The following is a 24156-nucleotide window of genomic DNA, read 5'->3' as shown; positions in this document are numbered from 1 at the left end:
AAAGAAAAACAAAGCATAGATGAAAAACACAACAACAAATAAACCATGAAGGATTTTAGGAAATAACACAGAATTAAAAAAAAAAAATAATAATAATAAAAGCAAAGAAAAAATAATAAACCAAACAAAAGAAAAAAACTAAGACAAGGAAAAACAGAAAAAAACTTATAAAAAAAACAAAAAACAAAATACAAAAAACAAAAAACAAAAAAAAAAAAAAAAACACAACATAGAAAACACCAAATAGGAAAGAAAACCATAGAGCTGCAAAGGAAAAAAAATAACACAGCAAAGCAAAGCACAGATGATAAAAAACAACAAGGAAAACACACCTCCCTGACATGACATCTTGCCTCCTGAGCAGGTCACAGTGTCCCTCACTCAGATGTAGAGCAGGGAGGAAGCTGAGACCCCATGTGTTCCTTGCTGCACACTCCCATCTAAAAGGTCCATATGCTCCTTGGGAAGCACAATGCCACCTGGGGAAAAGAGAAAGCAGGAACAGGACATGCAGGCGGCTATCACCCAGCAGAAGGCCAGATCCTTCCGTCTGTTATCCGCTCCTCTTTTTAGTCCTAATAGGGCCCCGAGGATACAGAAATAGCAGTGCTTAGCAGAAGGACTCGGAGAAGGACCGGTAGAAACTGTCAGGAGGACAACTGGCATCGTGTGGACACAAACAGGCTGTTGGTGCAAGGAAGGAAACGGCACCTGAGCATTTCACCAAACAGGTTCCCTCCTCTCTGTCTTCCTGCAAAGATACAAGGATAAAAACCTCATTTCCTCTGAGCAACAATTGGAAACAAGACCAGAAAATTATTCATTCAAAGGCACTTCTAGGAGATGTATAACAGAGTCCTTCCCAGTTACACGAGCTTACGCTGTGGCCTTTGGAGAAACAAGCTGCCTTTGTGGTCCTGAGGGTTCCTTTTTGTCATCTGTTGAGCACAGCAAGAGAGCTTTTCTTGTACAAATCTATGCCCTGTGTACCTTTCTCCATCCCAAAACCTAGAGTTGCGGTGCAGACACTGGATGCTGACCAGAGCAGTAAAAGAACAGAAGAGGGGAAAAGCAGATACAGGTAAGACACCTAAAGGAAAGGAAAAGAGCAGAAGAGAAGGAAGGATACGGTTAAGAACAAAGGACAGAAGATGGAAAGTGCTATAGAGGATTGGACTGGACATGAGCAGATCAGAGCTACACCAAGGTGTGGCTTCTCCCTGTGTCCCTGTCCACCACTGGCAACATCCCCCAATGACAGGGATGATGCTGCCCCAGCAGCTGATGGGGTTGTGGTCTGGGGTTACGTTCTATGCAGAGCCTCCAGAACCTGCTACAGACCTCCAGTTCCCTGACACTTCTTTTTTTTCCAGGTGTCTGCACACAAGGAACAGGTGTTCCCCATGCCCTGCATACTGGTAATTAGTGTGGGCAATTACTGTGTGGGAATTGGGGGAGGGAAATTCAGGGGTGGGATAGTGAGGAGGAATTGGAGGGGGCTGGGAAATTGTTTGGGTGGGATTGTAGAGATCAGATATGACTGCTAGGATGGGGAATATTTGGTTGGAAATACTGTCATTTCTATTACTCATTGCTTTGTGTGATAAGTTATTAAATGCTTTATGTTCCCTCTGCTACATCTCTGCTTGCAGTCATTTGTGCAGTGACAAAGGTCCTCAGCTCTACATGCCCACCTCCAAGGTAGGATGGAGCACCACAGATGGCAGTGTTCCACAGCTGCCACCAGCAGCCCCAGCTCGTCCCTCCACACCTGAGGTGTGAGTGGCTGTGAGAGGAATGTCTCTGTGGAAGTGCAGCTCATTCCTCCCCTCTGATGGGGGCAGAAGGCATCTGCATTTCCCTCATGGCTCTTATTTCCTGTGTTACTGTGGGAAATGAGCTGAGCCACTGTGCCTCCCTACTATGGCAAGCTCTGCAGCTCTGCCACTGTCTTTATACTCAGCTGTTCCTGTGTGTAATGCTCCACACTTGGACCCTGCAGAGCCCAAAGGCCTCCTTGGTTGCTGTTACTCACCTGGACATTGAGGGTGCTGTGTCTCCAGTCTGTACCTGCTTCCAGGTGGCACTTGCAAGACACTGCGAGTCCACCTGGTTGGAACTGCAGTCAACAAACACAAATGTGAAAGAAATAAGAAAGGATTCTTTCATTTCACAGGCTTTCATCTCCATTGAAAGATGTTCTGCTGTGCAGCACAGCTGGGAGCATTTCATATGTGCAAAAAAGGGGGATGGGCCCTGGCTGTGCCGGGCCCCCTTCCGGCCCAGGCCCCAAAGCAGCCCCGACTGTGCTGGGTTCCCCTCTCACCTGGGCCCTGCAGTGGCCTCAGCTGTGCCTGGTCCCCCTCTGCTCTGGGCCCTGAGCTGGCCCCAGCTGTGCCTGGTCCTCCTCCATCCTGGGCCCCAAGGCCCTGCCTCTGCCTGCTCCCCCTCTGCTCTGGGCCCTGAGCTGGCCCTAACTGTGCCAGGCCCCCCTCTGGCACAGGCCCTGCCTCAAGCCCCGCCCCCTGTGGGCAGCAGTGCTAGTGCCTGTTGGTTTTGCTCTCTTCCCTCTTCTTTCCCTGTTCTCTTCACAAATGCTTTCAGATCCCCCAGGATGACGTGCACTGATACTGCTGCCTTCTTCCTGCACAAACTTTCTGGGCAGCTCAGCTTTTTCTACAGAGCAGCGTGCCTTTGGAAGTGCTTGGAGGATGTAAACTAACAGCAAGAGAACACTGAGCTCTTCTGGGTCTTTCTAGACATGGCAAAGAGACAGGATAGTGTGCTCAGCCTTGAGTGGTTGCTTGTATGCAGAAATCACAGTTGTCAACATCTGTGCTGTTTTGCTGTAGGCAGTAGTGTGTGACAAGAAGCCTACAATTATCAATTTAGTGAACATAATTAATTGTAACAGTTCCCCTTTCTTCTTCCCTTGACACTTGGGTTATGGAGTTCTCCTATGCTATGTGCCGGTGTAAATCTCTGAGCCACAGCACTGTTGCGTTTAGCAAAGCTCATGGCAACAGGCTTTGGCCAACCTCAGAGCTACGTAGATGATGATAAGATATCCAGTGATAGGAGGGAAAATGAACAAGCTCCAAGGTAAGTGTTGTTTTTTCCTTCTAGTCAGCACGCCATCGCTAAATCTTCCATGCTGTGACTTTTATCTTGATAGTGATGATCCCTTAACCTCACACCTTTAGCACAGCACTTTCTGTGGAGATTCCCACCAGTGACAAAGTATTAGTGCCGCTTTTCTGCCTGTTTCTTTTTTGTCTGTATTTTCCAGAATGTGGGTATTTCTTTCATTTCCCACAAACACTGCCCTATGCAGGAGGAGGCAGGGACAAGAGTCAGGAGCAAGGGCAGAATAGTTTCTCTGTTAGTGAATGGAATGCCATTGTTTTCTGCATATGGACTTGCCATAGTGCTTCTTACAAGGCCTAACAGTGGGATGAAATGTGCCCTGAAGCAGGTGTGCTTGCAGGAAGGCAAAAGAGAATTGCAAATAATGCTAAGGGGGGCCAGTAAGATGATCAGAGGGCTGGAGCACCTTTCCTGTGAGGACAGGTTGAGGGAACTGGGCTTGTTGTGCTTGGAGATGAGAAGGTTGCAGGGAAACCTCACTGTGGCCTTCTAGTATTTGAAAGGAGTGTATAAACAGGCAGGGGAATGCCTGTTTACGAGGGTGGATAGTGATAGAACAAGGGGGAATGTTTTTAAAGTGATACGGGGACGTTTAGGTTGGATATTAGGTTGATGTTTTTCGCACAGAGGGTGGTAACGCACTGGAACAGGTTGCCCAGGGAGGTTGTGGATGCTCCATCCCTGGACAGATTTCAGGCCAGGCTGGATGTGGCACAAAGTGCACTTCAACCCCACAGGCTCTGCCTTCTGCCCCGTCAGCCTGGTGAAGCCTCTCTTCCCAAACGTGGGTTTTCTCTTTAGAGGTTTTCCATCCCATCTTCCTTCACCCAACAGGCAGCAGCATCTCTACCTGCAGCACTGTGGTCCTTTTCAACCCAGGCTATTCTATGAGTCTATGGCTGTACAATTGTATCAGACCTCAGGGAAGTCACGTGGAAGAGACAAGTCTTTGAAATTAAGCTTGATTCGCTTTGCCCCTCATACACCTGATCACTGCATCCCTTACTTGGCAAATGGTCTTTCTGTGGGGTGTAGATGAGGAAAGGGGAGGAGGAAAATAAAGCAGCTGCTTTGTCTTAGAGCTCTTGTTTCGTTGGGTCTGGCCATATTTTCTGAAACTAAAAGACGATGTGTGAAAGAAGGACAGGGAAAGGCACAAGGAGGTTTTGGTTTTGGTGCTGACTCCAGCTCACTGCTTGCTGCTGGGAAAGGCACACTTAGCTCCAAGGAAGGATGCATGCGTGGAAATCCAGTGGCCAGGGGCAAGGGGTACCCAGCAATAGAGGGCAACGAGAGCTGGGGTGATTTGCTTTTAAACTGCAGCCAGTGAAGTCCTGTCCCATTGGATCTGACATATGTCTCCCCATTCCCTTCCAGTTTGTGCAGAGATGGCATGAGACAGAGGGCATTGCTTTCTGCCAGACTGCAGGAGCAGAAGCATTTCAGGTACCTAAATGGTTTGGTTTCCTCACAGAATCACACAGAATCACAGAATTACCCGGGTTGGAAGGGACCTCAAGGATCATGTAGTTCCAACCCCCCTGCCTAGCAGGGCCACCAAACATACGCCTTTACTAGATCAGGTTGCCCAGGGCCCTGTCCAACCTGGTCTTGAACACCTCCAAGGACGGGGCATCCACAACCTCCCTGGGCAGCCTGTTCCAGGACCTAACCACTCTTCTAGTAAAGAACTTTCCCCTAACATCCAACCTAAATCTTCCCTCCTTCAACTTAAAACCATTTCCCCTAGTCCTGCTATTATCAGCCCTTTCGAAGAGTTTACTCCCCTCCTGGGAGTAAGTTCCCTTCAGGTACTGAAAGGCTGCAATGAGGTCACCCCGCAACCTTCTCTTCTCCAGGCTGAACAAACCCAACTCCCTCAGCCTGTCCTCATAGGGGAGGTGCTCCAGCCCCCTGATCATCTTCGTGGCCCTCCTCTGGACCCTTTCCAAAATCTCCATGTCTTTTTTGTACTGAGGGCTCCACACCTGGACACAATACTCCAGATGGGGCCTCACAAGAGCAGAGTAGAGAGGGACGATCACCTCCCTATCCCTGCTGACCACCCCTCTCCTGATGGAGCTCAGGATCCCTTTTGCTTTCTGAGCTGCAAGAGCGCACTGCTGGCTCATGTTAAGTTTCTCATCCATCAGGACCCCCAGGTCCTTCTCTGCCGAGCTGCTCTCAAGGACCACTCCTCCCAGCCTGTACAGGTGCCTGGGGTTCTTCCAACCTAAGTGCAAAACCTTGCACTTTGCCGTGTTGAACCTCATTAGGTTCACTCAGGCCCACCTTTCAAGCCTGTCAAGGTCCCTCTGAATGGCATTCCTTCAACTGCACCACTCAGCTTAGTGTCATCATGCACACACACCCATGTGGACAAATTCTGTATAATCATCTCCTCACTCTGGTGATAAAATCTCCCCGAAGAAGGATCCTGCAGCTCCACCATGGAACCTTCTAACTGAGGAAGAGGACCTTTGGTGAAGAAAAGAGCACTTGGGCAGTATGAGTCTCCAAGCACATGTGCTTCGTGTCTCCAGGCTGCTGCTGAGACCCAAAGGTGCTGTAAATCCATATAACTACCTTCACTTTTGCAGTATGACTGAATTAGACACAGAAATATGGATAAAAGAGGCATTAAAATCAGAGCAGTTGGCTTTCAAGGCACACAGCTTTCAAAATGGCTCGGAGAGCAGAGCAAACTCTTTGCAAGTAACTATTACCACACAGTTCCATTTGGCTAAGTCAAAACATGTGCATTCTATTCGAGTATGATGATCTTTACATGCAGTTTATAACTGTAAAAAGGTATGTTTCAACTTGGGGAGAGGGGAGCTGTGGTGAGAGCCATGGTTTGGAATCCTTCAGGGCCAGCATGCTTATCTGTGAGTCTGAGGGAGACGCCTCCAGGCCAAAGCAGGTGCTACAGAGAGAAAGGTTTGACACAAATGGTTTTATTTGACTGCTAGAGACAAATGAGTAGGAAGAAGCTATGATTTCTTTGCTGACTGCTGGTAAATCAGAACTGCAGACTGTAGGAGAGCTTAAAGGAGCAGTAGTAGGAGTGTGAATGAATGCTCTCTGTTCTGCACTAGGATGGATGTGTGACCAGCATGACATACCAATCTTCCACTCCCAAATCATGCTTTCCTGGAGGGCCTTCAAAACACTCTCACTGAGCCAAAAAAGACACTTTCTGGGCAGGGAAGGTCCCCAGAATGCCCATAGCCCCACCTGAGCACCTGACACTGGCACTCTGTGCCTGCCTCACTGAGCCTCTTTGTATTTTCACCTCTGCCCAGCATCATGTAGAAGGGCTGCCAAGGGCTGTGTGCCTGCGTGCTCCCCTTGTGACAGCATTGTGTTGTAGGTGCCAACAAAGGGAAAGCACGGACAGTGCAAAGTAGCTGATAATTGCATTAAATGGGACTGTTTTGGCAGCACTTTGATTGTGTGCTGAACATACTTACACGGATCTTCATTAATTTAGGGGCTGAAGAGAGGCTGCAGCTCATTGCACAACATTCAGAGGTTCCCTCCCACATGCAAACGCATCTTTTGAAAAGCCAAGCCTTGATCTCGTTTGAGGTACCTTAGAAAATTTAACTGCAGTGGATCTGCTGAAGCTGAATTATTTGTGGAGAGAACATATTACATGTCTTCCCTTAGATCTAGTCACTACTTATCTCACATGTGCTGTTGTATTAGACAGAAAAAGCACAAAATGGTGTACTTCCTCTTGTTCCAAAGGAAGTGACAGTCGTTATTCTTTCCAGCAAATCTAATTGCATCAATTGTTTCTCACACAATACTCACAATTAAGGTTTCCAAAAGAACAGCTAAACTATAAAGCAGAGGGGAGCTGTTATTCACAGGTGTTGGATTAGATCTAATTTATGAGTGTAGCAGAAGCTACTTAGATGCGGGTGCTTAAAGCACATTCCTTCCCCCTATATTCTGAAAGAATACTTAGACCACTGAAGGATATTTCAATACCCTGAGCTTTTCCTGGAAATGCTTGAATATGGCGTAGGCAAACGAGAGATAAAGGAGAATCTTATAGCACAGGCAGATGACTAATGATGGTGCAAGCCATAAAAAAACACAGGACTACTAACAAGGGAATGGAGATCAGCTGAGTAACCAAAAGAACCGGGTTTCAAATATTCATTTTTACACAAATGCAATTGTGATAGAGTAGGTGCATTATTCCGAGGGAAGGCAGAAAGTGAGATAGAGTAAAAGCTCTGCACTGTGCTGGTCACAGCACATTCAGCATTTTGCAAGCAGCTCCCAGCTGCATAGAATTGAGCAACACACCCATGAGCAGCCCACAGCACTGGAGGTGCTGCTGCCCTGCTGTCACCTACAGGTTGTGCTTAAAAGTACTACTATATGTGAATACTTATGCTGCAGCTCTCTCCAGCTCCTCCAGATCTGAGCAAGACTGGATCAAAGAAGGGTAAGGTGCCCTGTTTTTTGAGGCAGCAAGGTTTTTTATTCATAGGGGAAAAGAGGTGTAGTCCAACATGAACATGTGCCTCTAAAATCTTTGTCAGTCTTCAAGGGAGGGAGCTGGAATTTCATCTGATTAATTTTTCCCCACTCTCAGTTCTCAGGAGGGTCACCGGCTGAGGAACTGGCAAAACTCTTTTCCCATTTTGTTTTCAACCTTTACCTTTTGTCAGCTCACTCTGCATCTTCTAGATCCCAGCCACCCCCAGTTTCCAAACACACCACCTTCTCACCCATCCTCTGCTCATACATGAGGTACCGCCAGCTGATGTTTATTCAGCTCAGAGAACAGCAGCGTATCTAACGGTCTTTAGTTATTAAGATCATAAATCTTACCATGTGCTCACACCAAGACAATCTGGTACCATCACCCTTTCAGGTCATGCAGCAAAGCACTTGTTTGACTGCTTTTGAAAGATTCTTTTTCTTGCACTATCCCCTCAATACTCTTCATGTTATCTAGATGAGAATAAGCCACATCTGCTTACATCTCCTTCCAGATGTAACAGCCCTGGCAATCCTAAGGCATACTTCCTGATTGCACTGCTGCAACCAGCATTACACATACAGTATTGCATAATGTAGCCAAGTGTGGGAACAACCACACAGCCACAGGCAAGCTGTCACCTCAAAAGGAAAGTTCCTTCATGTTTTTCATGGCGCTGGGACTGCAGAGTGCATAAGTGAATTCAACATTCTCTGTGTTATTACCAGAATTCAACAGGGATGGAACCTTTACAGCACAAATAATTTTGTTTGAGCACAGGCTTTGAAGACTATAAACTATTTGACCATTGAACGAGTTAGAAAATAAATTCTAAGTCTTGAAATATTCTCTACATACTTAGGAGTAAAATGCCCTACATTTTGAGCAGTTCTGTTGGCAACACTGTGAGGTTGCTACCTCTGGCTTTGCACGTGCTCTTGAACCAGGAGGAGGATCTGTGCTCTTGTCCACTTAGAGAGCATTTGTGCTTTTTCTCATGAGTTTCCATTCTTTCCATGCTAAAGAGGGAAGGTGATGTGCCTGTAAACATGTTGTAGTTTAAACCTTCTGGTGCTGCACGCAGGTGCTGTGGGAGGGATTACCTTGTTTGTGGCAGTCTGGGCTGGGGGTGTGTTTGTGTGAAGATCTGCAAGGTGATATTTGCTCCTCCCAGACTTCTTATGGGACATGCACGCATGCAAGCAAATATGTAAAAGAAAACCCACTTCAGGTGTGTTGCATTGCTCCAAAGGAGTGTAAGAAAGGAAAACACCAGTTACATAATAGAAGTATTCTCAAGAAGGAATTGTTTAATCACAAACACCTTTCAGTCTTAATAAAACTAAATTAGATCTTCTCTAACAGATCAGCATTTTATCCACAGTTGTTATACACACAAAAAAAGAGAAAAAAGTAGATTATCGTTTTAAAATGTAGCACTGCTATTATAAAAGAAAGGCTGGATGTTCTGCTGGTACAGCTTCTCCCTCACAGTTTAGCATTAAACTGTGTCAGCATCTTCTCTAGCTTCAATGCTACCTTTAATCCTTAATTTTCCTGACATGAAGGCCATGGTTGGCTTTAGTTTACCTAAAAAGAAGACACAGAATCATCAGGAAAAGGAAAGGAACTGGAGATTGCGATATCATATAGTAGTTACTTTGCTACCAAGTTCTACTGTAAAAGCATCAGAAAAGAGGTTCAACAGATTGACTGGATGCTTTCTGAAGCTACACTCTGATAAGTTCAATAGCTACTGAACAAAGCAGTAGATATTTTTATTATAAAATCATGGACTCACAGAGTGACTTACGTTGGAAGGGAATTTAAAGGCCATGCACTTCCAGCTACAGCTCATCCAATTCCAAGACCACAAAGAGAGGTGAGCCTGTCAGCTCATCCATCAGCAAGATGTTTCCTGCCACCAGTAGCTGCCTCAGTTCTGCCAAACCCGTTTGTTACTCACCAGTGAACATCTTCACAAAGTCGCCACTCGACATGCTCATCACAACATCAGCTGCTGCAGGAGGCTTCCCAAACCCAGCACTCCCACTGCTGGTTTTCAGGTCAAGGTACCAAGTGCCTCCTTCATCACCTGAGTGGAACAGGGAGAACCTGTGGCAGCACCACAAGGACTGATGTGCCCTGCCCTTTGCTACCCCCGCCTGCTTTTCTCTCCCATCTTCGTGCTAGACGTGCTGGAGGTGCTGTGCCAGAAGCTGCCCCGCGCTCTCTGTGCAGACAAGGTCAGCCCCAGCAGATGCCCCACAATGCCACAGTGTCAGGGGACAAGGCAGTGGCTGCTGGTGGAGCTGGAGGCAGCAGGGGTTTGGAACAGAACTACCATGCTGACCCTGTGCAGCACGGCCAGCAGGGTGACACAGCAGAAATGAAACACCAGGAAAACACACCACAGTCCCCAAAAGAGCAGCACATGCTGCTGATGCAGAAAGCATCTCCCTGTGACAACAGCAGCAGGGTAAATCCCACATGTGCTGAAGTTGGCTCTGAAAGGCAGCATCTTACAGAGCACACCCAAAGATGTCCCTGTTCCTAGACCAGTTATAAAAGACAAGTATTTACATGTGAAAATACAGACTGACTCTTGCTAGAAAAGTGAGCATTTGAGAATTTTACAAGTGATGGTCTTACCTGACAATTCAAACTGAAAGACGCCCTGCGTGGATTTCACTGTTTCTTTATTGAGTTCTCCCTGAATAACTCTGAATGTTTCTGCAACAGGCCCCGCTGAAGCTGATTCTTTATTAAGCTTGGCTCCACCTGATGCCTGTGAAGCACCTAAAAGAAATAGATGGATTCTCTGTAAAATGCTGGAACACTCTATCTCACTTATCTTTCTAAGAATATATATGTTTTCAGCAGTTCTTCTGCAAAAGCTTCTAAGGTGTGAATCAATTCACTACTTTAATCAGCAACTTTGTACACTGCAGTGAATGTGCTCATTTAACATTAAGAAAGAGCATTTGCAATTTATAAGGCATGTAATGCTTAGCAGCCCCTAAAAGCCATGCAGAAGGTCAGTGTATCAGGAAATAATTATTCTACTCAGTGAATTGCTACTGTGTTGGAGATCTGGGCAGTTGGCAGTATCAGTTCCTGGCAGAAAAGTCTAAGTGCGCACTCACAAATAGTATTTTCAAGGGAACTGGGCTCTTTTCAAACTTAGCCTCTTTCTTTCCTATATTTGTTTTGGCACTCCTATAAAACATATCCAGTATTCCTATTTGCCCTCCAATAGAAACATCACTATTCTGAAAAAGTGAACCTGATGCTTTTGTAAAAAAACAACTTCTCTATTTCATCTTGTAGACATTCACATCATGTACGACTGTGAGAACTTCATGTAGGAATAGAAGCTTCTCAAGTTCTCACACTGCAAGAAAGATGTAACACTCCTGCAAAATATGCTGATTGCTTGTGATTTTTTTACAGCAATATTTACTCATAATCTTCATGCCACTTAACTCTGGTGGTAAAAAGCAAAAAGGTTGTTCAAAACAAGGTGCTGATTATGAACTGTGAAAGTTGCAGACACTAAAGTCACTTCCATAAATCAAACAGCCCAAATACAATAGATTTTGCCACATAGCTTGAATGTAGTCCAAAAGTAACTTGAAATAGAGGAGGCATTCATTATCATCACAAATAATCGACATGTACATGCAGAGGTTGCCCTTCCACGGCCTTCTGATTATGTGGCTGTCATGTCAGTTTCAGCATCCAAGAAGAAGTCAGGCATCAGGGGGTGACCTAAAGGGGAGTTGAACAATAACAGTAAGCCCAAGTAAGGGTGAACAGCACAAACAGGAATCCATTCTGAAGGCAACAGCACCTCAATTTACCAGTAAATGAACTACAGGTTGAAAGAAGACGAGGTGACATGTTTAGGTTCTGGTACATTTAAAATCAGACCCAGAAGCCTCTTACAAATTCAGTCAGAAACATCTGAAGATGAAGAAACACTATCTCACTATTTGGTAAATAGTAATACATGCGCTTGTGGTGCAGGTCTATTTTCTTTTTGCTAATGGGTTTAAAATATATATATATATATATATATATATATATATATATATTTATATAGGCATTGATTATTAGAGCCTCAGTGGACTATTATGTGCTTTCCCAGAATCCACATTCTCAAACGTGAGGCAAAGCATCTTTTGACTGAGTCAAAGGAATATATCCATATTCCCCATATGGCCTTCCTTCCTTCGCAAGCTTCTCATTTTAAAGATCTCTTTTACCTGGTGCAATTGCATAGACATCAAAATCCTTAACGCCTTCTTCTCTCAGTAGAACTTCATCAATAATGAAGTTTCCAGTGAAAGTTTTCGGCTTTGTTAAAATGCAATATGCAGCATCTGCAATTATGTCAGTTTTTCTGCACTGCTTCTCTATTCCGGATCCTCCCAGCATATCCATAGCAGCTGTATGTATGGCTGGAAAATTCAGAGGACAGGAAATTACAAGTTTAACACTAATGACATCACATACTCATCTCTTTGGCAAATGCATAAACTTTATTCTCCTCTCACATGAAAGTAATCATGAGAAGACTAAACTGTGAAATACCATCAACCAGCGAAGAATGGTCAACCAGCAAACAATCCTCAAAGTGTAAAGATTCCCTTACTTGAAAAGTATTAAAGGAACCAAAAGAGGAATAAAGGGAAGAACTCCTTGTAATATTCATATTATTCAATGCTTCTATCAATACTTTCCACACAAAGACTTCCTCTGGCTTTATTCAGGACATGAAAAACTAACAGGACAACTATCTTTCTCAAAGTGAATGTGCATCAGCAATTAACATTTTCTGCAGCCATTACCATACTGAAAATCTCAATTTTAGACCCACAATAACTTGTGAGATAACAAAGTGACTCTAAGTTAAAGATGAGAAACCCAATAGCACAAACTCAAACTTTTCCTGGCTTATGCTCCTCTACTTTCACATTACAGCCAATTATTATTGTTCTAAATATAGCAAAACTATGGGCAAAGACTGATATGAAAAACCATCTACTGTCCTGCAATCTGCACATCCTTCCATCTATTTCATACAAAGTGCTGCTGGTTTTCCATTAATTCATACATACAGCATCTTCCACTTTGACCCTGCAGTACCTCTACTACTCATTCACACTCTTACATCCTTTTGGCAGGCTACCTCTTTCACTTTTAGTTAAATCGAGAGCTCGTAACATCTCACTATCAGCATATTTTCTTGTTTCAAGGAGCTGGATGAACCAATAGAACCATACTAGCACAGTGTCAATCTCCAGCATTGAAGCTGATCACATATATATGATGTTCTTTAAATTAAAAACTTTGTAATTGTAATGTAGATTCTACAGAAGTCACCTCTCTCACTCTCTAAAGTAGTTAACTTTTGTTTTGGCAGATAAACCTTTCAAAACAACATTTTTCTTCCTAGACTGAACATTACAAACTTTTATACTTCAGAACATGAACAGTTTTCATCAAGGAAACACTGATACATACAAATTTTGAAAGCTCACTTACTGCTTCTAATGCTTTCAAGACACTGGTCTCTTTGTTCAGCAGCTACCAAACCTTCAACAGCAGCCCTGGTCCTCACTGACCCATGGACAATAAACTGGAGCTAGTATAAGATGGGCACACCAAGTTATTTTTCTGCTGTGCGGCCCTTCAGTGTGCTGTGACTTGCAAGAAGGGTTGGATGGTTGTGTGAAAAAGCAATTGATTTCCCACTCAGCCCAAACTTTTTTTTTTTTTACATCTACAGAGGTACATATCTTGTCAGCTTCATCTATTTCCTGGCAATCTAAATAGCTGGGGATTCTAAATATTAACATAAATGTCCAATACTACTCAGGGATGGTGTGCAAACCAAAGTTTGAGTCATGTTGAAAGGAGCAGTGACAAGACAGGAGAAAAAGCAGAATGTGCTCAGGCTGAAGGCAAGTTTAAGTGAAAATAGGAAGGCAACAGTGAGAACTAGGAAAGAAAGCCAATACCCACACAACATCTTTGATCACAAAAAAATACACAGAAGTGCTCGGTGTTCTGAATCAGTCCTAAATAAGACCACCTGTATAGGACAAAACACAACAATTCAAAATAATCACCTGTTTTAGGCCATAAAACATTGACAGCAACTTCTCCTTTAAATTCTTCTGCCATTCCCAAGACACACATGGACATGCCATATTTAGAAATTGTGTAGGCTACAAAAAGCACACAAAAATCCCATATTTAGTAGGATACATATTTAGTCTACACATAGAATTTTACTTTTGAAGGATGTAAGTCACGGAAAAATCAACTTTCTGGGGTCAAAGCATCATCTTCCTAGAGTACAGAAACTCTCCCAGCTCCTACCACCCCCTTCAGATACAAACTGACCCTTTTACATGAGTATTGAATTGGGGAGGGAAAAAAAAAAGGAAAAAAGCACGTTGTAAATCCTTTTTGTATACTCTGAGAAGAGGATGTTGCAGAGAAGGAACATGGACTTGCAAGAGGAGTTTAACCATGTTCCAAGTGTTGAAGTTTAAAAGATAATCCACAGGTTTAAGATGAGCAACATATGTTCTAGCCCAAAGACGCAATTGGGGCCTCCTTCACTCCTCAAAGATAATTTCTATTTAAAAAGACAGCAATGAGCTTTATCGCTATCAAATCAAATGTGGAAGCATAGAGAAAAAAAGATTTTGCCTTCCTATCTCTATTGGGAATAGAAAACATGGTGTAGTATTAAGAAATCCTATGAAAAACTCTTATCTCTTACCTGCAGAACCTTCTTGGAAATATAAAGGCCACGCTAGGGGCATGAGATTTGTACTGTGTTTTATCAGAAAACAATTTTCTTTCACCTTTTCTTTCAGTGCAAAACACTCTGAGGAACCATTCCTGTCAGTCTCTTGTGAGCACTAAAAACACAATATCTGGAATTCTTGGCTGGCGCTCCTGCACACGTCATTAGTTACTCACACATTTCTCAACACATAACAGCAAAGGCAATGGATGCTACTTACCACAGTGATTTTTGAACCACGTGGGTTTCATATTCAGAGGTGGGCTGAGGTTCAGGATATGGGGGTTCTTACTTTTCCGTAAGTGGGGAAGGCACGCTTTAGACCTGGAAGAGAGGAATCAAGCAAGACAGTCATCTCTTATTTTACAGAACATTTACCACTACAGCAGAGCAGTAGTTTCACTTTCACAAAGGTCCAATGGTGAGCTGAAACCCTTCCCTTGTAATCAAGTATTTAACTGATGAAAAGAACAGAAAAAAAACCTGTCCTATCTCACTTATCTCAGGAATAGCATTCATGTCTAACAGCTGGGCTGCATCCTCCAAGCTGTGCAGCAACTTCTACTAAAGCAGATATTCCAGATGTTCGGAAGCAATAGTCTCCTTGTAATAGTTCTGGAAAGGGAGTAAACCATGATGTGCTAACAAACCAGATTACCAGTGTAGAGAATCATCTAGTCCCATATTTCTTACCTTCTGCTCACATATTTATCTCATTTTTAAAACCACATTTGAAAAATAATACAGTATATATGCGTTTAGTTATTATTACTCTCTGCACCAAGATCTCAGACAAACTGAGACAGCATTAAACATTTTGTCAAAATGGCTTTGCCTCAGCACTTACGTGAGGTAGGTTCCTCGTACGTTGACATCCATCATAAGATTGACCTTCTTGGTTTCTGTTTCCAAAGTGCCGGTCAAAGAGATGGCGCTTGCATTGTTCACCAAAATATCAATCCCTGGTTTTAAAGTAAGTCACCTCACATTAGCAGTGAAATAAGAAAAAACAGGAGTAAAGCAGGTTAGGCTGTTCTTTCCTCTTCTTCTTCATTGAATAATCTGCTTGGCAGACTCCCCTGCCCCTCAGCATACCTCCAAATGTCTTCACAGCTTTCTCCACGACGCTGATAATTTGCTCTTCTTGCCTCACATTAACGATGCATGGCAATGCCTTTCCTCCAGCTGCTTCAACTGCGTGATTAGAAAAAAGCACACTTAGAATTTGCCTCTCAGACTGCACAAACTGACTACTGAGATTTTCTCATTCAGTGAATGCATTAAAAATTACACCTTTCAAACTCTGACACTTTCACATACTGCATAATGAATAGGGATGCCACAACAAAATCCTAACACTGAGAATGTACATGGCTCACCACACATTTTAATTAACATAACATTTTTACCTTTATGCACATGTGTATTCATTAACATCAAACTTCAATACCTCACAGAATTCCTGGGAGGCAGGAGAAGCACTTGGGCTCATTCTTTTAAAGCTGAATGGGAGCTAGGAGAGTCAGAGCAGTTTCCCACTCATACGCAAGAACTAAGCAATGACACACACACACAGCCCACAGTCTGAAGCCCACCCTGATTACAACTTACTCTCTTCTGCAGCTGTGTAGATAGTCCCAGATAGTTTAGGATGGGGCTCTGCTGTCTTGGCAGCAATCACAATGTTTGCACCATCCCTGGCAGCCTTCAGAGCAATGGCTTTGCCAATTCCCCGACTCGCACCAGTGATGAAGAGCGTGCAGCCTGCTAGTTTCCTGAAGATGTGAAGGAGGTAGAGGGGAAACAAGAGGGGGAACAAAGCAAAATCTGGAACTCAGTGACATCTTGCAGTCTTTGGGGACAAAAACAATCACTGCAGTCTTAGCAAGAGGCAACTGCCTTCAACATTTTACAAGGAAATCAGACCCAAAATACAGAATAAATGGATAAAGCTACAGAAAAGCCTTTCACCACCACTGAAGACTTTTTGTACAATAATCCAAGGCTGCCCACAACAGAACTGCTGCATTCTCCAAAAGCAGAAAAGGAGTGACCTCTAAAAACAACAAAACCAACCAATTCTAACGTTTTGATACTCAGTGCAGCTCTCTGTAATTTAATTCTTTTGGCCCTCTGAACACAGAGGACCAGTAGCTCAACACGCTGTAAAGGCAAAGTCCAGGATCACAATCCCAATGCAGGGTGCCAAAGACAAGAGCCAAAAATCAGATTTTCAAAAATGACCATGATTTTCCTTAAGGCTTTCACAGTAAAACTCAGTTTGCAAGTAACTGCATTTAACCCAATAAATCCCCACAAGTCTGTCCAACCAACCAGCAGGCTGACACAGCTGTGCAAACGACTTGTGACTGAGCCCCTGTGTACAAAGGTGGCACACAGAGTGGAAGCACCAGTGAGATAAAAAGGAACTGGGAAAATTGCATGAGCATATCAGCACAGTGTGAGGAGAACCAAAGTTCACCTGCAGCTGAGACTTGCAAGGGAAGCCAGTGGCAACTTGTTTATCTGCTATAATGTGGGTAGAAAGAGCATGAACAAGGAAATAGCGTTGCTGAGTGGCATGGGTGATTCAGTGAGAGCAGACACTGGTAGTGCCTTGCTTAGGAACATGGTTTACCAGGACATGAGAAACTAGCCATAGATGAGAGGTAATCTTAGAACTTGGAAGGTTGGAAAAGACAATATAGTCCAACCTTCAACCCATCCCCACTATGGCCACTAAACCATGTCCTTCAGTGCCACATCTAAACCCTTCCTGAACATCACCAGGGATGGTGACTTCACCACTTCCCTGGGCAGCATGTTCCAATGCATCATCAATCTCAGTAGGTAAAATCAAGCCTGGTGAACCTGATTGACTTCTGTGATAGAATGAAAGGATTTGAGGCCAAAGTGATAACAGCTGACACCATTCACATTAGCAAGGCTTTCATTACCATCTCTCAAAATACTTTTGTATCCAAGTAAATACATAATAGTCAGGATGGTTGAACAGCCTAAGGGGTAAGAGAAATGTTAACTGGACAGGTTCAGGGAGTTAGAATCATGCAAGTGGGCTCCTTTTGCAGCAGGCACGGCCGCAACCAGGGCAGCCCACAGGCTGCACCGTGGGCGCTTTCTGCACTCGTACAGGATCTCATGACTACTGCTTGCAACACATGGGAACGAATAAGGTCAACGTATGTCCCCGTTCATTAGCAGCGCAGAAATAACGCCGCAGCAGTCACTCAATTCAGATTCCGCAGCACACCCACAGCCGCACTTTGCCCTCCGGACGTGCACACAGCTCGGCCCGTGAGCAAACAGCACCGAGCGGGACTCCGGGTCCGACCCAGCCGCTCCAGGGCCACCGTGCCCGGCCGCGGCCTCCACCCCGCGTCCCATCGCCCTCAAGGGGCTGCGGAGCACGCGTCTGTCCCTCTGCCCGGCCCCGGCCCCGGCCCCAGCTCTGCCCCGGCAGCTCCTGTGGCTCGGAGCTCACGGCCCTGCCGAAGGAAGGAGGAAAGCCCAGGTCGCCTTACCCAGTGTTGGGCAGCATGGCGGCACGGCTATGGGGAGGCTGTCGGCTCGGCATGGGACGCGCTCCCCGCTCACACCGCCCTCCGCGCAGCCACGGCCTGGGGAGCTGGGCAGAGCCAGGGCCGAGCAGGGCGGGATGAGGGGCGGGTGATGGAAGTATCGGGATGAGTTCCCTGTGGGAGTACACCTCGTTCAACCAAGCCAAAGCCTTGCACGTTTTCACTGGCAAAATTAAAATCGCATCTGAGATCTCGCCCTCAAGGAAAGGAGTGAATGACCAAACTGAAGTGACCAAACTGAAACGATTTATTATTGAAACAACCTGTCCTTATAACTATTGGTCTATCCACTACCACCTCGGGCCACTATGCGGGTGCCGACATGACCCCACTGCAGGGCGCTCACTTGTCATCTTCATCACTGTCATCTCCATCGGTGCGCAGCCAGCAGCCTTCCTCTACCCAGACAGAGCTGGTGAAAGGTGGGCGCTGCGGGTCCTCCCAAGGCTCCCACTCCTCTGGCATCACCGTTACTTCATGCTGTATGTTCACTGTGAGCGATAAGGAGTGGAAAAGCAGGCCGGCCTCAGGAGCACGCTGCTCTTGCTCTCTTGGGCACCAGGGAAGTTCCTGCAGCGCTGGGTTGCGTGGCAAGCTGTCTCCCATGTAAGATGAAGCGGTGAACGACAAGGAAGTAGAAATGTCTCCAGGGCTCCAGCCGCTGTTTGGTGGCAGCAGGGACGGGTCCAGAGGGTGGTTCATTCCCCAAGCTGCTGCAGCACGCATTGGCCGGCTGTGAGAGGCTCGAGCTCGGCATCGGCTGCGGTTTCTCCTTCGGCGCTTGGGAGGCCGGGGTCCCCTGGCTGCAGCCGCCTGGGTGCCGGCTGCTGGACCCGCTGCCTGCAGGCTGCCCCTGCGGGAGCAGGAGCAGCAGCAGCAGCAGGAGCAGCAGCAGGGGCCCGTCTCGGCTCTCCTTCTCCAGGCAGATCTCGGCCTGCGCTGCTCGAGGAGCCGAGAGCTCTCTCCTCCGAAGATTCAAGGATAAAAACTTCATTTCCTCTGAGCAACAATTAGAAACAAGACCAGAAAATTATTCATTCAAAGGCACTTCTAGGAGATGTATAACAGAGTCCTTCCCAGTTACACGAGCTTACGCTGTGGCCTTTGGAGAAACAAGCTGCCTTTGTGGTCCTGAGGGTTCCTTTTTGTCATCTGTTGAGCACAGCAAGAGAGCTTTTCTTGTACAAATCTATGCCCTGTGTACCTTTCTCCATCCCAAAACCTAGAGTTGCGGTGCAGACACTGGATGCTGACCAGAGCAGTAAAAGAACAGAAGAGGGGAAAAGCAGATACAGGTAAGACACCTAAAAGAAAGGAAAAGAGCAGAAGAGAAGGAAGGATACGGTTAAGAACAAAGGACAGAAGATGGAAAGTGCTATAGAGGATTGGACTGGACATGAGCAGATCAGAGCTACACCAAGGTGTGGCTTCTCCCTGTGTCCCTGTCCACCACTGGCAACATCCCCCAATGACAGGGATGATGCTGCTCCAGCAGCTGATGGGGTTGTGGTCTGGGGTTACGTTCTATGCAGAGCCTCCAGAACCTGCTACAGACCTCCAGTTCCCTGACACTTCTTTTTTTTCCAGGTGTCTGCACACAAGGAACAGGTGTTCTCTATGCCCTGCATACTGGTAATTAGTGTGGGCAATTACTGTGTGGGAATTGGGGGAGGGAAATTCAGGGGTGGGATAGTGAGGAGGAATTGGAGGGGGCTGGGAAATTGTTTGGGTGGGATTGTAGAAATCAGATATGACTGTTAGGATGGGGGATATTTGGTTGGAAATACTGTCATTTCTATTACTCATTGCTTTGTGTGATTAGTTATTAAATGCTTTATGTTCCCTCTGCTACATCTCTGCTTGCAGTCATTTGTGCAGTGACAAAGGTCCTCAGCTCTACATGCCCACCTCCAAGGTAGGATGGAGCACCACAGATGGCAGTGTTCCACAGCTGCCACCAGCAGCCCCAGCTCGTCCCTCCACACCTGAGGTGTGAGTGGCTGTGAGAGGAATGTCTCTGTGGAAGTGCAGCTCATTCCTCCCCTCTGATGGGGGCAGAAGGCATCTGCATTTCCCTCATGGCTCTTATTTCCTGTGTTACTGTGGGAAATGAGCTGAGCCACTGTGCCTCCCTACTATGGCAAGCTCTGCAGCTCTGCCACTGTCTTTATACTCACCTGTTCCTGTGTGTAATGCTCCACACTTGGACCCTGCAGAGCCCAAAGGCCTCCTTGGCTGCTGTTACTCACCTGGACATTGAGGGTGCTGTGTCTCCAGTCTGTACCTGCTTCCAGGTGGCACTTGCAAGACACTGCGAGTCCACCTGGTTGGAACTGCAGTCAACAAACACAAATGTGAAAGAAATAAGAAAGGATTCTTTCATTTCACAGGCTTTCATCTCCATTGAAAGATGTTCTGCTGTGCAGCACAGCTGGGAGCATTTCATATGTGCAAAAAAGGGGGATAGGCCCTGGCTGTGCCGGGCCCCCTTCCGGCCCAGGCCCCAAAGCAGCCCCGACTGTGCTGGGTTCCCCTCTCACCTGGGCCCTGCAGTGGCCTCAGCTGTGCCTGGTCCCCCTCTGCTCTGGGCCCTGAGCTGGCCCCAGCTGTGCCTGGTCCTCCTCCATCCTGGGCCCCAAGGCCCTGCCTCTGCCTGCTCCCCCTCTGCTCTGGGCCCTGAGCTGGCCCTAACTGTGCCAGGCCCCCCTCTGGCACAGGCCCTGCCTCAAGCCCCGCCCCCTGTGGGCAGCAGTGCTAGTGCCTGTTGGTTTTGCTCTCTTCCCTCTTCTTTCCCTGTTCTCTTCACAAATGCTTTCAGATCCCCCAGGATGACGTGCACTGACACTGCTGCCTTCTTCCTGCACAACCTTTCTGGGCAGCTCAGCTTTTTCTACAGAGCAGCATGCCTTTGGAAGTGCTTGGAGGATGTAAACTAACAGCAAGAGAACACTGAGCTCTTCTGGGTCTTTCTAGACATGGCAAAGAGACAGGAGAGAGTGCTCAGCCTCGAGTGGTTGCTTGTATGCAGAAATCACAGTTGTCAACATCTGTGCTGTTTTGCTGTAGGCAGTAGTGTGTGACAAGAAGCCTACAATTATCAATTTAGTGAACGTAATTAATTGTAACAGTTCCCCTTTCTTCTTCCCTTGACACTTGGGTTATGGAGTTCTCCTATGCTATGTGCCGGTGTAATACCTCTGAGCCACAGCACTGTTGCGTTTAGCAAAGCTCATGGCAACAGGCTTTGGCCAACCTCAGAGCTACGTAGATGATGAGAAGATATCCGATGATAGGAGAGAAAATGAACAAGCTCCAAGGTAAGTGTTGTTTTTTCCTTCTAGTCAGCACGCCATCGCTAAATCTTCCATGCTGTGACTTTTATCTTGATAGTGATGATCCCTTAACCTCACACCTTTAGCACAGCACTTTCTGTGGAGATTCCCACCAGTGACAAAGTATTAGTGCCGCTTTTCTGCCTGTTTCTTTTTTGTCTGTATTTTCCAGAATGTGGGTATTTCTTTCATTGCCCACAAACACTGCCCTATGCAGGAGGAGGCAGGGACAAGAGTCAGGAGCAAGGGCAGAATAGTTTCTCTGTTAGTGAATGGAATGCCATTGTTTTCTGCATATGGACTTGCCATAGTGCTTCTTACAAGGCCTAACAGTGGGATGAAATGTGCCCTGAAGCAGGTGTGCTTGCAGGAAGGCAAAAGAGAATTGCAAATAATGCTAAGGGGGGCCAGTAAGATGATCAGAGGGCTGGAGCACCTTTCCTGTGAGGACAGGTTGAGGGAACTGGGCTTGTTGTGCTTGGAAAAGAGAAGGCTCCAGGGAAACCTCACTTTGGCCTTCTAGTATTTGAAAGGAGCATATAAACAGGCAGGGGAATGGCTGTTTACAAGGGTGGATAGTGATAGGACAAGGGGAATGGTTTTAAAGTGATACGGGGACGTTTAGGTTGGATATTAGGTTGATGTTTTTCACACAGAGGGTGGTGACACACTGGAACAGGTTGCCCAGGGAGGTTGTGGATGCTCCATCCCTGGACAGATTTCAGGCCAGGCTGGATGTGGCTCTGGGCAGCCTGGTCTGCTGGTTGGAGACCCTGCACACTGTGGTCCTTTTCAACCAAGGCTATTCTATGAGTCTATGGCTGTTTTTAACACCAAAATGCAACTTGGCTTGTAATTGTTTCTAAAATGATCTGGTTTGTCCTGTTTGGAATGTGATATTTCTACAGCAGAAGGATGCAGAAGTGAAAAGGCTCGAAACACTACTGAAGGAAATTGCCGAATGTCAGGACAACCTCGAGGAAGCAAATGAATCCATAAGAAAACCATCGAGATGAATTATTTCCTATGGCCAGACCGCGGGGGGGCAACGAGGCGGCCGCCACCCACCCCCCATCTCCGTCCCCTTCATCCAACACGAAGGGGGTGATGACGGCGGGGGGCCGAGCCCCTTCTCACACCAACTGGCTTTCGGGTTCCCCCCCCAGCGTTTCCCACATGGTGTCGAACATGCGGCGTCGCCTGGAGGCGTCCCAAGGGGGGGGGAGGGTCGCAATTGAGCCGCTACGGGTAAAGGAAGGGGGGGCAAAGAGGAGTTGGAGACACCCCCCACCACCAGGGGCCTTAGGAGCTGAATAGGGCATTGACCGGGAGGAGTGAGTGGGGGGGGGGGGAAAGCGGGAGGGGCACAGGGTGAGCCTTAATTCTGCTCCCCCCGACTCCAACCGCACCGATCAGCCCTGAGCCCCCCCCCCATCTGCAGCAGCAGCGCCAGGATGTGGAGGCGATGAGGCGGGGTCGCGTCGTAGGGCTCCAAACGGAGGCAAAGCCGTAACCCCCCTCCGGGGCTCCCCATTATGCCAAAGCCCTCCCGTAACCCCCCAGGCTCCGGGCGGCCAAACGCCGCAGGTAGCGGCTGCACGCTTTGGGCTGGGGGGGGCCGGGCGCCTGAGCCAATACTCTCAGGTATCCCTGCAGCCCCCCTTCGTTTTGGGTGGTGGTGGGGGGGCGCCCACGGGGGTACACGAGCAGCAGCAGCAGCAGCTCCACCTGTAGGGGGGGGACACACAGCCCTCCGTGGAGACACAGCTGACACGTCCCCACCCCTCTGAGGATCCCTCCCCCGGGATCGCCTTCCTCCGGCTCTGTAGGCCATAGGAACCAAAGCGAGGGCGAAACGCCAGTGAAGCGGATCGCGTTTCGCAGGGGACTCATTTCCGCAGAGCACGCGTTCCCTCCGGGGGAGCGGGTTACGGCACGGACCCATTGGGGATAATGGGGGGAAGGGGGAGTGGAGACCGGAGAGGCCTGACCTGGTTGCGTGGGGCGGAGGGGGGGGAACGGCAGAGGGAGCGGAAGAGGTTTGTGGGCTGAGGGCCGGCAACAGCCGCCCCCAAGGCTCCAGCATGGTTTAAGGGGGTATTTTGGGGCTAAGGGGTGGATTTGGCGTCCATAGGGTGGGTTTTGGGTGTATTTGGGGGCTGAGGGGTGGATTTGGGGTCCATAGGGTGGGTTTGGGGGGTATCTGGGGGTTATGGGGTGGCCTTTGGGGGTTTTAAAGTGGGCTTGGGGGTGTGTTTGGGGGCTGTGGGGTGGGATTAGGGTGCAGTGGGGTGGGTTTGGGGTCTATAGGGTGGGTTGGGGGAGGTATTTGGAGTCAGTGGGGGCACTCTAAGACCCCAGTTTAATGGGGGGTGGCGGGGGGGTCTCTTTGGAACCAAATTGGGTTGAAGGGGAAGGGGCGTGGGGCTTCAAGCACAGCCCCGATGGGTGGCAGAAGACTGAAAGGACAGAGCGGGAGGGGTCTGCCTGAGTGGCTGATGGCTTTGGGGCCGCATCCCGCCAGCCTGAGCCAGGAGCCTGGGCTGTAATGCAGCCTTCCCCACAGACAGCTGATGGGCTGCCCCATGGCTCTCTGGAGACGTGGAGAGGGACCAGCCCTGTGAACTGGGGGGCTCCTGGCCTCCCCATCCCTCTCTCGGGCAGCCACAAACAAACAGCGATCCTTTGGCGTTAGGGAATGGGCTCTCATTGGGTCACCCCCATGCACATCCCAGCCCACAGCCTCCA

General features: G+C 47.3%; 1 protein-coding gene and 1 pseudogene across 2 annotated transcripts; both read right to left on the bottom strand.

Annotated features, from left to right (window-relative positions):
• Positions 1–8937: 8937 nt before the first annotated feature.
• On the bottom strand, positions 8938–18086 carry LOC146754890 (hydroxysteroid dehydrogenase-like protein 2; annotated as a pseudogene). The gene is made up of 12 exons (XR_014938600.1): positions 18020–18086; positions 16089–16252; positions 15573–15671; positions 15325–15439; positions 14698–14801; positions 13789–13887; positions 11920–12114; positions 11337–11422; positions 10835–10850; positions 10304–10450; positions 9618–9746; positions 8938–9241 (listed from the first exon to the last, which is right to left on the bottom strand). The product of XR_014938600.1 is annotated as a hydroxysteroid dehydrogenase-like protein 2 (transcript).
• A 214-nt stretch (positions 18087–18300) lies between these two features.
• Positions 18301–19985, bottom strand: LOC146754889 (uncharacterized). Its single transcript, XM_085526713.1, has 2 exons — positions 19171–19985; positions 18301–19075 (listed from the first exon to the last, which is right to left on the bottom strand). Exons 1-2 carry the CDS (start codon positions 19472–19474, stop codon positions 18603–18605), a joined length of 777 nt encoding a protein of 258 aa, XP_085382839.1. The 5' UTR covers positions 19475–19985; the 3' UTR covers positions 18301–18602.
• Positions 19986–24156: the final 4171 nt, after the last annotated feature.

This window comes from Coturnix japonica, chromosome 37 (genome assembly GCF_054131305.1).
Source record: "Coturnix japonica strain WE chromosome 37, WE-NBRP24, whole genome shotgun sequence".
Lineage (NCBI taxonomy): Eukaryota > Metazoa > Chordata > Aves > Galliformes > Phasianidae > Coturnix > Coturnix japonica.
Note: the sequence above shows the minus strand (reverse complement) of the source record. Positions and strands in the feature narration are given on the sequence as shown.

Bases quoted from the DNA above. Each gene is read 5' to 3' on its own strand.
- LOC146754889 (XM_085526713.1), bottom strand. From the start codon at position 19,474: ATGTCCAGTCCAATCCTCTATAGCACTTTCCATCTTCTGTCCTTTGTT. The intron at 19,076-19,170 runs GTAAGCTCGTGT...ATTGTTGCTCAG, and splicing joins GTTTCTCCAAAGGCCACAGC to AGGAAATGAAGTTTTTATCC.